A 15,988-nucleotide genomic window follows, 5' to 3' on the forward strand; every position below is an offset into this window, starting at 1 on the left:
GAGATCTACTTCATTGTTGCTCACAATGCCACAATCCATGGAAATAAAGTGAATCGTATTACCTTTGTCATCTCTGAACACTCCTCTAGTCCCCGCCGCCCCCGGATTCCCTTTCGCAGATCCATCGAAGTTGAGTTTAATGAAATCTTTTTGAGGTCATGAAATTGTTAGTAATCTCACAATGGGGGGATGTTGTTTCGACGCGGTGAGGCTCAGCATGCTTGGCTTCAAGCTTATTCCCAACATTATTCGTTCTTCCTGTGGATTTGTTTCCCTATCCTCTGCATACCATTTCTCGGCAAGGATCGTTTCTCTTATGTTCTGGAGAATCATTTTCCATCATTCTACTTATGATCTTTTTTCTTCTTTGAAGATCCTTCTTTTTCTTTCCTTCTAGATTTCCCATAATATGAACCCTAATGATATTCTCCAGGCACAATCCAGAATGGGGTTTTGGTAAGGTTTTCTTTGCCAATTATCCATTGTTGCTTTCATATTAAATTGGTTCCTGTCATTGACTCCAAAGAGTTGTTCATGGTTTCTCCACAGGTTTTCATTGTATCTACAGGCATTGGTCAGGTGTTCCATTGTTTCTGCTTGTTCGGCACAGATACTACAGATCGAGGGTCCCTGCAGATCTTTTTTCTAGAGTTGGTCCCAAGTAAGTGCTCGCCCATGTCGGAATATCCACATGACGAAAGCGATTTTTGGCCATGACTTTTCTTGCCAGGTTTTGTCCCGTATTTGTGTGCCCTGTTGCAGGTGGTGTGTTGCTTGCAGATGACAACCCTCTTTAATCATAAACATCCCTTTGATTTTATATCCCCATCTTATAATGTCTTTCCCTTCCACTCTTGCAATTTTTCGGGTTTCCAACTCTTTCTCATAAACCTCCCATTGGGTGGTTTCTGGAGCATCTGGCCAATATTGTTTATGTTTCCATTTTCTCCAGTATTTTCCTGGGCCCAAGCTCCAAAAGTTTTTTACTTTCTGGTCTACAGGGTTATTGGTATATTGACATACTACTCCTAGCTCAGGTCTGTTGTTGAGTTTTTCTCTATGTTGCCATGCCTCTTCCCAGAATTTTGCTTTGTCTCCTCCCCTTATTTCCCAAAAGCTATGGGTTCTTATCAGATCTCTATTTTCTGAGGCTAAGTTCCATATGGTCGATCCCTTAATATTGTCCTGGACTCTCAGCCTTCCTTCAATCGAGCTTGGCATTCCATATTTTCTCCCCCATTTTTCCTTCCATAGATCAACTCCTCCCTGGATCCATCTCCACCAGAGATTTGCCCCCATGACCTCATTGAGAATTTGAGAATGTTCGGGTCTCTGAGACCTAACCCACCATCTTTTAGGGGTTTGTTGATCCAATTCCACGATAGCAGGGCCCATTTTTTATTTTTTTTGGGCCCTTACCACAAGAACTTTTCAAAAATATCAATCATCCTTTGGAAAATTGTTTTAGGCGTTGCTTGGCTAGATAATTGGTAAATCGGGATCGATTAGAGAACTGCTCTCACTAGTATTACACGACTTGGCATATTCAGTGATCTAAATGTCCAATTCTGCATTCTCCCTTGGATCTTTGCCAGCAAGGGCTTCCAGTTTGCCACTCTAGTTTGTTGATCACTTAGATGTATTCCTAGGTATTTCGAGGGGAGATTACCAATGTGGAATCCCATTATTCTTGCTAGAAAAGCTTGTGATGGGGTTGTCGTATTAAAGAAAAAGATATCAGACTTTTCCTTATTTATCTTCATCCCCGAGGCGCTTGTAAAGTCAGTTAGGATCTCCATCAGCCCTCTGGCTTCCCTGAGGGTTGCTTGTTCGTACATCATTATGTCATCGACGAACTATTGGTGAGTTAATGGTAAATCGTTCCCCCACATTCTGAGGCCTGTATATTGTTCCCTTTGTACTTTCTCTTTTACATACCTTCCTAGTCCTTCCGCAACCAATATGAACAAGAATGGGGATATCAGGTCACCTTGTTTGAGCCCATGGGTTGCATTGAATGCCTCTATGGGTGTCCCATTGAGGAGGATTGAAAATAATGGGGTCGATATAATCGCCATTATCCAGCTTATCCATATTGCATCAAAGCCAGAAGCCTTCAAAATTCCCTGTAGGCACTTCCAGCTCAAGCGGTCATACGGTTTTGATAAGTCTAATTTTACCAGCATCCTTTTGATTTTTTTGGTCTTTAATGAGTGCATTGCCTCCTCTGTCGTCACAATACCATCCACTATTTGTCTCCCTTTAATAAAACCTGTATGTTCTTGAGAGATTAGACCAAGTAGGATAGGTTTGAGACGGTTCACCATGATTGTAGCCATGATTTTGTAAATTACATTACAGAGCGCTATAGGTCTGAAACCTTGCGGTTCTTCCGAGTGGTCCATTTTGGGAATGAGGGCCAAAAAGGTGGAATTCAGGGTTGGATGCATTCTTTTATTGCGTCAGGACTCCTCCACTAGTTTCACAATATCATCCCCCATGAATGACCACGTAGCCTGAAAGAATTCAGCTATGAGCCTATCTGGGCCTGGTGCTTTATTTTTCGCCAGACCTTTAATGACTTATTCTACGTCTAACTTAGAGATTTCGCTTAGAAGGGCCATGTTCTGGTCCCTGCTCACCAGGTGGGGAATGTGCCAAATGATTTTGTTTATATTCTCTTCCCTGTCTAGATTGGGTTCCATCAGTAGCCTTTGAAAATGTTGAACTAACAGGTTCTCCATGTCTTCCTTTTGAGTACGCTAATTGCCTTGATGATCGACTAGGGAGAATATCCTATTTTATTTCATGTGTTGGATCATGGCTTTATGAAAAAACCTAGAATTCCTTTCCCTTTCCTTTAACCACTGGATTCTTGATTTCTACTTTCACAGTATTTCTTCTTGTTGTCTCCTTTCCTCCAATTTATTTATCAATTGTCCTTCCTCCTCCACTAAAGAATCAGTTCTACCTTCATTGATGATCTGATGTTGTAATTTTCTCATCTTAGCCTGGATCAATTCTTGCTCCTGTTGAATGTTGTCGAACGCTTCCTTGTACCATTTTTTAATTTTACCCTTTAGATCTTTGAGACAAAGTTGGAAAGTATGCATTAGATTTCTACCTTCTTTCTCGCTCTCGTTCCACCATTCCTTCATTTTCTCTATGAAGGTCGGTTTTCTTAGCCAAAAGGATTCAAACCTGAAGGGTCTATTTGTATTTCCTTGTTTCATTTCCACTTCTAGTTTAATAGGCCAATGATCCGAACCCAGGCAAGGTAGGATAGATGCCCCATAGTAAACATCTCTGCTTATGCGATTTTCTATTGCTAGGAATTTGTCAAGACGAGATGCTATTTGCCTGTTTCCTCCCCGTCTTTTGTTCCACGTATATTTCCCATTAATTGTTGGGATATCCACTACGTGTAGTTCTTCTTGGATATCCCTAAATTTCTCCATTTCTAGCCCATCCCTTTGTATTCCTCCTTTTTTCTCCTCCAATGATGTTATCAAGTTGAAATCACCTGCTAATAACCATAGATTTTCCTCATGCATTTGGTTAAAATTATTTATCCTCTTAAGAAATTTTTCATTTTCTACTGGGATGTGTGGCCCATAAAATGCAAAGAGCAAGAACTAGTCTTTATTTCCTATGAGGTGGAACATCCCTGTGAGGATACATTGCATGCCTATCCAGTAGTTGACAGTTACCTCTGTTGGATTCCACAAAATTTCTATCCCTCCTACGTTTCCTCTTGCGAATATTGTAATAACCTCATACCTTGGTTTCATCTTACTTAGGATTTCATCTAGTTTTCCTCCTATGATATTAGTTTCTTGAAGAAGCATTAATTGGCGTTTCTATTTTCTCAGTCTCTCTGCTAAGTATCTCTCTTTTCCTCAGTTTTTTAGGCCTCTTATGTTCCATAATGTTACTATCATTGGGTAAGTTTATTTAGTTGTTGGTATACCACTGATAGCAGTACCACCCTCCCTGTGTTCACCAACATTTCTCCCATAATTTGTATGGATTTCTCTAGGTTTCTCTAACCCCCTTTTTCCCCCTTTTTCTTTGTTTTGATACTCATGGGAGTTTTCCTGGTGTGTCACCAGTTATTCTGTAATCTCGACCTGTCCCTGTCCTTACTTAGCTTGATACTATTCGAAAGTCTCTTTGTACAATATTTTTTGGCCTTCCGGAATAAATATTTCATCTAGGTGTCTCCATTCATTCAACAGTTTCTTCAGTACTTCTTCTTCCATGCTAAGTTCCTCTCCCTTGGGTCGATTTCCATTGTGGTGGTTTTCATCCCAACCCGTTCCTCTTTGTCCTCTTTCTCTGCAAGATCTCCTTGGGCTTTCGACTTGGGTGTTGGTTTGACTTGACTCGGGCTGCTCTCTTTTCCTTTATCCTGATAATCCATGGGTTGGATCTTGGTTAAAATGTCTTTTAACCAAGATTAATAAATTTATTAGGAGTTGATTTTCCCAATTTAGAATTTCCAAAAAACATAGTCTATCTAATAGACAAAATGACCATTTCCAATTAATTTTAACAAAATCTAGTAGAGATTTTTAATAATCATAAGTCCAATTTGTTTAATTTGCAAAGTTCAAGTGCCCGGGTGTTATTCAAGGTGTTAAATCCATTTATTCATTCAAAAACACATTTTAAACAAGAATAAATCATAATCTCGTCCAAAATTATATCATTGGATTCCAAGGGAAAAGGTCGTTTTATTAATTAGTTAGACTTCACCTTTTCAAAATATTCTTCATATATATTTTGTTTTCTCTCATGTTTCATTTTTTATAAATTCTATTTTGAAGAATGATATTAAGATAAGTTTAAAAAAATATTATAAATAATAAATTCAAACATAATTTAAAAAAAAGGAGCATTATTCTTGATATGATATATATATATATATATATATATATATAGAGAGAGAGAGAGAGAGAGCATGTTGAATATCAAATTTGTGACCAACTCTAGCTTGCCTAATTAAAAACCAGGCATAGAAGGTTGGTTTAAAATCATGTTGTTGAATCCAAAAGATTCATAGATTGAGTTGATGCTACCCATGCTCATTACATAGGATACAAAATTGGCTTTAAATGTCATGCTAGGCACAAAAACAAGAAACTGAAACACGCAAATTATATATTATAGCAAAAACCAAGCTTACGAATAGTGGTGATGAGCCACAAGAAGTGCATATTGTCATCCAACCAGTGCAAGGCCCGCTAAAGGTGGTTGTTAACTATCCATGAGCATAGCTACTTCCAAACACTACAATCAACCATCCATGATTTGATAAAACATGTGAAACTCCTCCATGCAGAGGAGCTCATCCATACTCTCATTGCAATCAAACAATACTCTTATCAACAAATGCTTAAGATGCCAATACAAGTCTACCATGATTTGATCAAACATGTGAAGCTCCTCCATGCATAGGAGCTCATCCTTGCTCTCATTGCAATCAAACAACACTCTTGTTGGAAAATCCTTAAGATGCCAATACAAGTCCACAATGTGAAGGTATTGGTTCCGTCTAGCTCGCAGTACTCCCAAGTCACCCAATCCTCCATGTCAACCAAGACATCTAAATCTAATAATTCTACTTGTTCATCCACTAGCTCCTATTCAATATCAACTAATTTGTGTTGCAAAACCATCGAGGCATTGTCACAATAGTATTCTATTGAGGCTCAAGCTTGGGCTCAAGCACTCAAATTACTTTGTAGGCCTTGACCACCTCCTCCTTATTTCACTCATGCTCTCACCATCAGCATTAGTAAAAGAGCAAAGTGATAAACCAAGAGGAAGACAAAGTTTGGAATAAAAAGAGCAAGAGGGAGATGTAAATGAGTTATGGATAAAAGCAAACAAGGTTGGTCGAGAGTTCAGCAGGCTCACCCTCACCATATGAATAGTGATCCCCCTAACGGGTCCTTGCTTTCCTAACGTCAAGCAAGCACTACGTTCCTCTCCTTATTAGTCGAACGTTCGTTCCTCTCCTGTTAGTCGAGTCACTAACGTACCTCTCCTGTTAGTCGAGTCACTTAACGTACCTCTCCCTTACGGTCGAGTCACTAACATACCTCTCCTGTTAGTCGAGTCACTTAACGTACCTCTCCCTTACGGTCGAGTCACTAACATACCTCTCCTGTTAGTCGAGTCACTTAACGTACCTCTCCCTTACGGTCGAGTCACTAACATACCTCTCCTGTTAGTCGAGTCACTAATGTACCTCACCCTTGCTTCGGGCGTACAAGACTCGACTCAAGGTAACACAAACCCAATGGAGGATAGCAAGTAAAACACTAAGTTAGGGACATGAAAGGATTAGCCTTGGATTTCTTTACGTGGTCCTATGAAAAATTAGCAAAGAATTTAAACCAAATAGTTGATGGGACGAGCTATGATATACCTAGGAAGTGTCACAAATGGAGTAACCAAAGCAAAAGAGTGAGACGCCAAGAGGGCTTGGTTCTTCAATTTGCAAAGAAATTACAATAGGGGACTAACTTGCTTCCTTAACTTGCCCTGTGACTATCCTACCAAATATTATATAAGTAATGTAGAAATGGCAATCTTGCCCATCATTTTGGGAAGACACATCATTTTGGAATGTTAAACACATTGAAGGCAAGCCTCCAATTTTGGCTCCAACAAGTAAATTTACATGACAAAATGAACTTCCTAGCATGCCTTCACACATGGAGACTTCATTGTTGCTTTCTCCCCTCACCATCTAATGTACAAGTCGACATGCCATGATCTACAAATTCCAATTGACCTTCCCTTTCACCCTCATGCTATATATTGCAAGCAATTGGGTCAATTGATCACTAGTACTCCCCCATGCCTTAAGGGCACCCTTCTTGATGTCGATTTTGGCAATGATTCACCCCCATTGTGGTTAAAAAGTAATATATGAATAAAACTATTTAAAATATTTTAAAATTTTATTTACATTAAAAAAGGTAAAATACAATCTTGATTTTAAATTTATTATTATCAAAGACAAATTTTCAACATTTATAGTATTTTTCTTTGCATTTTATATAAAAATTAAACTCCTCAAATTGAAAAGCAAGTTCATGATATTTTGAGAAAGTGTGCTTACATGATAGGAACAAGAATTGCATAATAGCAATGGTAAAGAAATACATAGTAATAGTGACATCTACAACATGATAACTAAGGCTCAAAAGATATCACTATTTGAATTGTTTAAAGTGCAATACAATAATTTTTAGAAATATTTATAAAATTTATATTGACAAGCATAGATCCATCTTAACGCCAGATCTACCAAGAGGGATCAAATCTCTATCTATTCTAGTTTAATTCCCCCTTTTAAATAGGGCACATTCCACATGAATACCATGGACCATTTTATTTTTATTATTATTTTATTTTTATTTCATTATTTTGTTTTTATTATTTTATTTTTTTATTTTATGTTTACGTTAGATAAATATTTTATTTTTTAAATTTTATTTTATTTTTATTTTTATGTAATTGACTTAGTCAAAATGTTAAACATTACATTACAACATGTCTACCATTAAGGACTAGAAAGCACCTCTAAGTAGAACAAGGATTTACAAGCTTAGCTTCCTTAAAAATGCTTCTTGATCTTTTTTTTCTTATTAGAAAACATGTTGATCTCCATTTTAGAAAAGCAAAACCTTCTTTCTTACCAATAATCTCTAAAAAACCACAAAATTTTACCTATATTGGGTGTTCAAATTTCTTCTTCCAATCTTGGAATAAATTTTTTCTTTATGATATCTTATGGTTCATAACATTCCACCCATCATTTTGTTTTCCCTTCAATATTTTGCATCCTTCAAATTTTTTTATCTTTATGCTATTTCATATCTTCAAAGTCTTGAATTTTGTGATATATCACATCTCATCCTATTTTTCATACATATCACATCCCATTTTAATTTAAAAGAATCCATATTCAAAATTCACCATTAGAAGCAATAGTCTCTACATCACTCTCCTTATTTAATCTAATACCATGATCTAATTCTCCATCTTGTCCTAAAGATAAACTACACTGGAACGGACATTATCTCTGATACAATTATCACCTAAAAAATTCTTAGCATACAACATATCACATCTTACAAAATTTCTAAAAGCCTTAGCCAAAATTTCCCTTTCACACTTCCAAAAATTATTTACTTTACAAATTACACATCCAAAATGTTTTTACTTCAAAAAAAACAAAAACATTGCCTTAATTTTCCCTCTCCTCCTCCATAATAAATTACACCACCTAAAACTTTCTTATCCCCTCCTCATAAATTACATCACGTTTCTTTTCATGTGATACATCACAATGTCATAGTTTCTTTTGTTTTTTTCATTAAAAGAAATTGTCTTATAACATTTTTAAAAAAAAAAATTAAGACTTCCACATTAAAAAAAATTCCCAAAACACAACAACAATCAACAATCATTTAAATATTTCACATGACACAACTTCTTTCCATTGAAATAGAAAAAAATTCGATATACATCATGTCACAACAAAAACTGTTTCTCTGCAATAGCATTACATAAGAGACTTTCTTCATACAACCTAACATGTGTTCTCAAACTTTTCTCCACATTCAAAATTTAAAGCCATTCTCTGCAAACATCCCTTTGCATGATGATTATTGGTGATATAATACAGAAATGACAATTCTTCAACTCAGAAAACCATTAACCAACTTTATAATATAACAGTTGATAGAGCGTAGATAATCCCCATATTGGTCTTGACTTGAGTGATAATTCAAGTCCACTAAATACATCAACCCAATGCTGCTTCTTATGTTAATTTTAATTAAGACCAGAAAGAATTATAATCCAGAGAAGAAGTTAAACCCTGAATTTCCTACTAAAATACATGACTACTGATTCCCCCTATGAAACGAAAAAACAATAAGTGGGGACATCTATGACAACAGCAGGCCATACAAAATGTCAAATATCACGTTAATTTACATTTAGAATACTATTTCTTGGCCTTCTTTGCCTTTAGAATATCAGATTAATTTACATTTAAAATAATCTAGATCTCATTTCTTGGCCTTCTTTGCAGCAGGAACCGCTTTCTTGGGCTTCGGAGGAGCCGCCCTCTTGGCAGACTTCTTGGCGACAGCAAGCTTCTTGGCGGGAGCTTCTTTCTTCACAGTTGCCCCCTTCTTTACAGGCGCTGCTGGCTTCTTTACCTTTTCAGTGGACGCTACAGGCTTCGGCTTAGAGACCTTAAGAACCTCGGTTACTTTGGCAGGGGTTTTAACAGGCTTTGGGACCTTCTTGGGCCCAGGCGTCCCCTTGGACTTAGCTGCAGGCTTATTGGCCAGGGATTTTGGCTTCACAGGCTTGGCGGCCTTCGGCTTTACCGGCTTCTTCAACTCCTCCGAAAGCTTGAAAGAATTCTTAACCTTGGTGAGCTTGCCAGATCTGGCAAGATTTCTCAGCTGAACTGTTAGCAACTTCTTGAAATTTTCAGGGAGCTGGGACTGGTACTTGTTGCCGATATAGGCTGCTATGGCATACCGGCTAGAACCGGTCCTCTCTTTCAAAGAAGTAATCGCTTCCGTGATCATCTGCAAAATAAAAATGAAAAAAATGAAACCCCTGCATTCTAAATACACTGTAAGGAAAACAATTTAGAGGCCAAGAATTGAAACCTGAAGATATGTAGGATGAGAAGGTGAGGGTTTCGATCCCTTGGAAGCCCTCGGCTTCTTTTCTTTGTCAACATTATTAACTACAGGCTTTGCAGTTGTGTCAGCTGAAGCCATTTGTTTATACCACCAAATTGCTCAAAAACTACAAAATATAATGGTGCCAGGAAACGAGACCTCGTTGCACAAATCGAAAGTGCGCAGACAAATATCGAGAAAATAGCGTTTGGATGGTAGATAATGGATTGTTATTGCCCCTTATATAGACGGGGAAGACGAGGGCAACTAGAGATGCTCACCGCCCCCGGTCGGCTGGGAGGTCACCGGCTCATTATTCGGCCATGCAGTTGATCTGACGGTCAGGAATCGCCCGCTTATCCTCCCACGGATTGAGTATTCAAAGCGAGATTCGTTCTCGGTCGTTGGAAACGCTCGACGAGAAGACTCACAGTACTCACTAAATCTTAGCACTTTTTACATCAATTATTTTAAATGATTATTTAAAATCATAAAGGAAACTTCTTAACTTTGGGTTGGTGCGTTAAAGCGTATATACGTTACCTAAACGACCAGCTGAACTTTGCTTTGCCACGAAGCATACCTTTAAATTTAGTGGTTTCCTTGGGGATTACTTAATCATTTTACCTTTAAATTTAGTGGTTTCCTTGGGGATTACTTAATCCTTTTTTTTTATGAAGTGCTCTTTCCAATGAATCACTTTTACTTGTAAAACATTTTTAATAAATTACATCTAAATTTCCAAAGCAAAGTCCCCCTAAAATTCATTTTATTGTTATCTTTTTCAATCCAAAGGTACCTTTCTTAATACCTCTTTCCTTTTTAAAATTTTGGTTAATATCATATTCATTGATGTAATTTTTGCTATCTCTTCTTTCATTTCTAAGTACAAAAATTTTAAAATTTTCTTTTATATAATTATTATTCACTTCACATGATATTATTAATGTTATGGACCAGATTGGGAAATTTTCTCATTATTAATATTTTATAAAGGTTCAAGTCTTTGAAATTTTTTAATAAGATATTTATTACTTATCATTTTTAATATTTGTATTTATATTTATTATTAAAAAGTTAATTAAGGTGGTTGGGAAATATTCTCATTATTAATATTTTATAAAAGTTTTAAGTTTTTGAAATTTTTTAATAATATTATTAAATTAAAGTGGTTAAAATGAATGTTATTTTTCCCACTTATACTTAATTCGTATAAATGATATGTTAAGTTTTATTACTAAGACTTTGTAATCCCCACAATTGCTTCTTACTCTCGCTATTCTCCATGAGATTTGAACCTGAGGCCTAATGTGTTGGTTATGGAGTTTGATTATCTTCCTGATTTAGATGTCTTGTTTTTAGCCGCATTTGGACCTCAATTCCTTATGAGGGGTGTAGGGAGGCTTACCCCCCAACTATTATCATCAAGATATTTAAGGGTGTGGTGACAACTCTTTGGAAACCCCCCTTGGTAGGGGTTCGGGTGAAGCACACCTAAAGAGAATATTTTGTAAATTTACCTTGTAAGATATTGTAATTTTATAGTCAATTTGGATTGTTCATCATTAGGACATAGATCTTACAATAGATGTTATGTTAGTGTTTTTTTCCTTAAAAGGTCGCCATCTTTTTATGAGGAAATTGTGTTGTCATTATGTATTACTAGGATAACACTATAATTGAGAGAGATGAGATTATGAGAGAGACTAGAGGAAGTTCCAGCGAATGTGTTGTAAGTTATAATCCCTTCATTTTACTCAATGGAATATAAAGGACTCGCTATTTCTCTGTGGATATATCCCAAATCGGTTGAACCACGTATATTGGTGTCTCCTTTGTATCGTTTCATTCTATGTTTTAAATTTGCATTCATTTTTATTGTATTACTTTGAGATTTTATTCTAACAACCAATATCAGAGTCGAAGGTTTATTTGGTGGATAGAATTCATAGAAAATGAGGTTCCTAATTCGAGTGGGAGCAATGGTGAGAACATTTTAGGGTCGAGAAGTTTAATGACCAAACTATTAGTTATGGAAGATGCAAATGGAATATTATCTTTATCAAAATGATTGTTTTATACCTTTGGGTAGAATATCAAAGAATCCAGTGACTGTGAAAGACAAAGAATGTGATATTCTTGAGAGAAAGGCACTATGAACAATACGGTTATGTTTGGAAACATTGATTACTTCCAACATTTCAAAAGAAAAGACAATAAAGAGTTTGATGACAACATTGGCTAAACTATCTGAAAAACCCTCAATTCCAGCAAGGTATTTCTTGTGAACAATTTAATTAATATGAATACGCCATAAGGTGGGTCTATTGTTAATCATTTAAATGAATTTAACATGGTCACCTGTCAAATGAGTTTTGTAGGAGTAATATTTGACGATGAGGTTAATGCCCTTTTGGTTTAGTGCTCATTTCCAAAAAATTGTTGTGAGTAATTATGTTTCTGGTTCAAACACTTTAAAGTTTGATGATGTTTTTGGTTTTATCTTTAGCAAGAAAATGTGACAAAAAAGCACAAGTAAGATGCCAGGTAATGCTTTAACTATAAAGAACAGGGGAAGACAAAGGGAGAGAGGTTAAAGAGCCCAAGGAATCATGGAAAGTCTAAGAAAGGAATATCCAAAACCAAAGGGAGATTGGAATGTTGGCATTGTGGGAAGAAAGGACACAAGAAGAAATATTGTTGGGCTCTTAAAAAAAAAAAAAAAAAAACTGAGAGATGGAAAACATGAGAATAATAATAAGGAAGGAAATGTAGCAGGTGGTGTGTTATAATATCTTTAATTCTTTCAGTAGATAACATTATTGATTCTTGAGTGATAGACTCAATGGCTTCATTTCATGCCACGCCTCGTAGCCTATACAAATGTGGCATCATAGATTTAGGCACTTGAGTGAGAAGGGGATGCAAATTCTCTACTCAAGGAAATTATTACCAAATTTGAAGTAGGTTGATTTAGAATTTTGTGACCATTGTATTTATGGAAAACAAAAAAGAGTTAGATTTCTTAGCGTTGGGAAGTAAAATAAGAGTGAAAACTCAAAGCTTGTGCATATACATGTATGGTGACCAACTCAAGTATCACCTCTCGGCGGCTCTTATTATTATGTTACTTTTATTGATGATGCAACTAGGAAAACTTGGGTTTATTACATTAGCAACAAATATGATGTCATTGGTACTTTTATAAAATGGAAAACTTCGGTTGAGAATGAGATAAGAGATAAGTTGAATTGTATCAAATTAGATAATGGAGGCAAATATTGCAGCAAGGAGTTTGATATTTACTATTCATACCATGGGATTCATAGAGAGAAGATAGTTCCAGGAAACACCATAAGAAAATGGTGTGTTAGAAAGGATGAACAAAAAAATTATGGAGCATGCAAGAAGTATGAGATTGCATGCAAGATTCCCCTTACAATTTTGGGAAAATGTTGTTGATATTTCTATTTACTTAATAAATAGAGGGCCTTCAAGTTCCTTAGATGGTGGCATTCTAGAGGAGGCATGGAGAGATAAAAAGGTAAACTATACATTTTTAATACTTCTCGTTCTGAAACATTTGTCCATATTGATAGAGAAAATAAAAAAAACCTTGACGCAAAATCCAAGAAGTGTCATATTATTGGATATAAAAATGATTTTGGTTATTGCTTATGGGATTATGAATTTATCACAAAATCATTAGGAGTAGATATGTGGTATTTAATGAAAAGGTCATCTACAAAGACCATTTGCATATAAAGAAAAAAGAAGAGGAAAACACATAATAAACAATGCTTGATGAAGTCAAAGAGAAAGAAATTCCAAAGGTGCCAAAAAATCAAAATGTTCAACAACAACAACAACATGTACCTCAAACTCCTACAAGTGTTGTTAGAAGATCAATCAGGTTAAGTAGACCCCCTGAATGGTATTATTCTTCATTGTATTATGTATTGTTGACCAATTCTAGTGAACCAGAAATATATAAATATATAATGCAACTAGAAACTAGAAATAAATGGGAGCAGGGCATAAAAGAAGAGATGGACTCTTTGGTGGATAACCAGACTTAGGACTTGGTCCTATTGCCCGCAGGTAAAAGGAAGAAGATAGAGGCCAAAAAGAGGTACAAGGCCAAACTTATTGTAAAGGGGCTAGGATATAAGAAAGGTATATCTTTTGATGAAACAGTTTCTCCTATTATCAAAATGACTTCAATTAGAACTATTTTAAGTTTAGTGGTAGTAGAATATTTTCATATTGGGTAATTATATGTAAAATCAAATTTTCTCCATGGGGATATGGAAGAAGAGATTCATATGCAATGGCCACAAGGGTATGAGGACAAAGGGAAGGAAGACTTAGTATGCAGGCTAAAGAAGAGAAAATATGGTTTAAAGCAAGTTTCAATGCAATGGTATTTGAAATTTGATTGGTTTATGACATAACAACGTTATTGTATATGTCAATTTGATCATTATGTTTATCTTAAGAGACTAGATAGTGGCATCTATATTATCTTATTATTATATGTAGACGACATGCTTATTTTTTGTGTAATCTTGGTAGTACTTTCTCTATTAATATTATCAAACCATAGTAATCTCTTTAACAAAAATTACAGGTGGCCTCAACCTGCCCATAGGAAACCAGGTTGACCACCTGTCTGCGTTAAATGTTGTCCAAAATTTCAATAAGTTTTTCAACACCATCCAGACAACATTAGTTGTTCTATCTACTATTAACCTCAACTTAAAAAAGTAAAGGCTAACCGACATATAACAAAATTTTGATTAGAGATTTGTTTCACTCGTCAGATGAATCTACCGAGGCTGGGGCTTTCGCACTGGACCCCAGGATTTCATTCCTCTTCATATCCTGTATTCTTTGCTCAATCTTGTTCAGTGCAAGATTGTTTCTATACACTTGTATCTGGACTGCATCAATTTCTCTATGAATATCCTTCATGTTGGGCTCCATTGTTTGGGCCTCCTCCTGTACCTCTTGTTGTGGAGGTAAATCCCCTTTGCGGACAGAGGCGATCCCTACTAGTCCAAACAAGGTCTAGCAACAATCAAACAACGCTAACACGCAGGTTCCTAATTACAAATGAAAGACCAATGATGAAGGCCTACCTGGATTCCAACGCTAGTACTTTTAGAAGAGTTGATGCTCCCGTTCCTTTGCCCCGGCCGGTCACAATCCTCACGATCCTCATGCACGGACACCTGCACATGCAAAGAACGATACAAACACAAGCATAAAATCCAGTAGATGCAACTATATATCAGTCAGAAAGGATATAACTCAAATACCATCATAAAGACAATAAGAGTGGAACCATAATGATAGTCGTCTATTATTAATAAACAAAGAAGAATACAACCATAGTTCTAACGTCAAATCCTTCTCAAGAGGGTCCAGCCAGCAAGTCCCTCAAGCATTCACCCTTGAAGGTAGATCTCCCAAGACAAAACTCTCTCTCACACAAGTTTACACAAGAAATAAACACTTCACAACCTTCCTTAAGCTCTCTAGCAATCCCACACTTGTCACACCAGCTACCTATCAAGCTCACACACTAGCAGCAATGCTCCAAGCACTATGGATTCCAAAACTAGCAGCTCATGGCTATGGTGGAGGCTTAAATAGGAGGAGTTTCCATGAATGGTGGGAGGATGAGCTTATCTCCAAGGAAGGTGGCTCAAATGACGAAACAGACATGCCAGAGAAGGGAGGGCGACATTTACAAGGCCAACAACCAGGTCTGGAGTCATCTGGAAGGCCGGCTGTTAGAACAAACTCGCCCAGACTGGATCATCGCGGGTGCATAACTGCACTGGAGCGCTGAAATCATTGTTGAATAACAAAGAAAGTCATATCAGTGCGATCAGATATAAGTAACAGACGCGCTGTCTCATGAAATTCGACCAGCGCGGGAATCACATGTACTTCCGCGCTGGCAGCACATTCAGTCTGTTTTGGAGCGCTCATCAGCACATTTATTTTTACAACAGTCGCAATGATAGCAAAACTTTGGCAAAGTGGGTCATTTGGCAGCATTAGAGAGCATGAGCATGATTAATTTGGTCTCATGACACAGCAAGAAGACTGACAGGGAGACAATGACAAATTACTGTGTAACAGATGCCCCCTAAAGCATGAAGCCCGAGAGAGTGGGAGGGGTGAAATGCTTTATGAAACCGACTGAATTGGAACACCACCAGGAAGGACCTGCACGCAAGTACAACTGG

General features: G+C 36.7%; 1 protein-coding gene across 1 annotated transcript; it reads right to left on the reverse strand.

Annotated features, from left to right (window-relative positions):
- Positions 1-8,661: 8,661 nt before the first annotated feature.
- LOC149227170 (histone H1-like) lies at positions 8,662-9,925 on the reverse strand. The gene is made up of 2 exons (XM_089375445.1): positions 9,714-9,925; positions 8,662-9,629 (listed from the first exon to the last, which is right to left on the reverse strand). Exons 1-2 carry the CDS (start codon positions 9,825-9,827, stop codon positions 9,096-9,098), a joined length of 648 nt encoding a protein of 215 aa, XP_089231571.1. The 5' UTR covers positions 9,828-9,925; the 3' UTR covers positions 8,662-9,095.
- Between the last annotated feature and the right edge of the window lie 6,063 nt (positions 9,926-15,988).

Source organism: Pinus tabuliformis, chromosome J, assembly GCF_031772625.1.
Source record: "Pinus tabuliformis cultivar Carrire ecotype Pingquan chromosome J, CPIR1, whole genome shotgun sequence".
NCBI lineage: Eukaryota > Viridiplantae > Streptophyta > Pinopsida > Pinales > Pinaceae > Pinus > Pinus tabuliformis.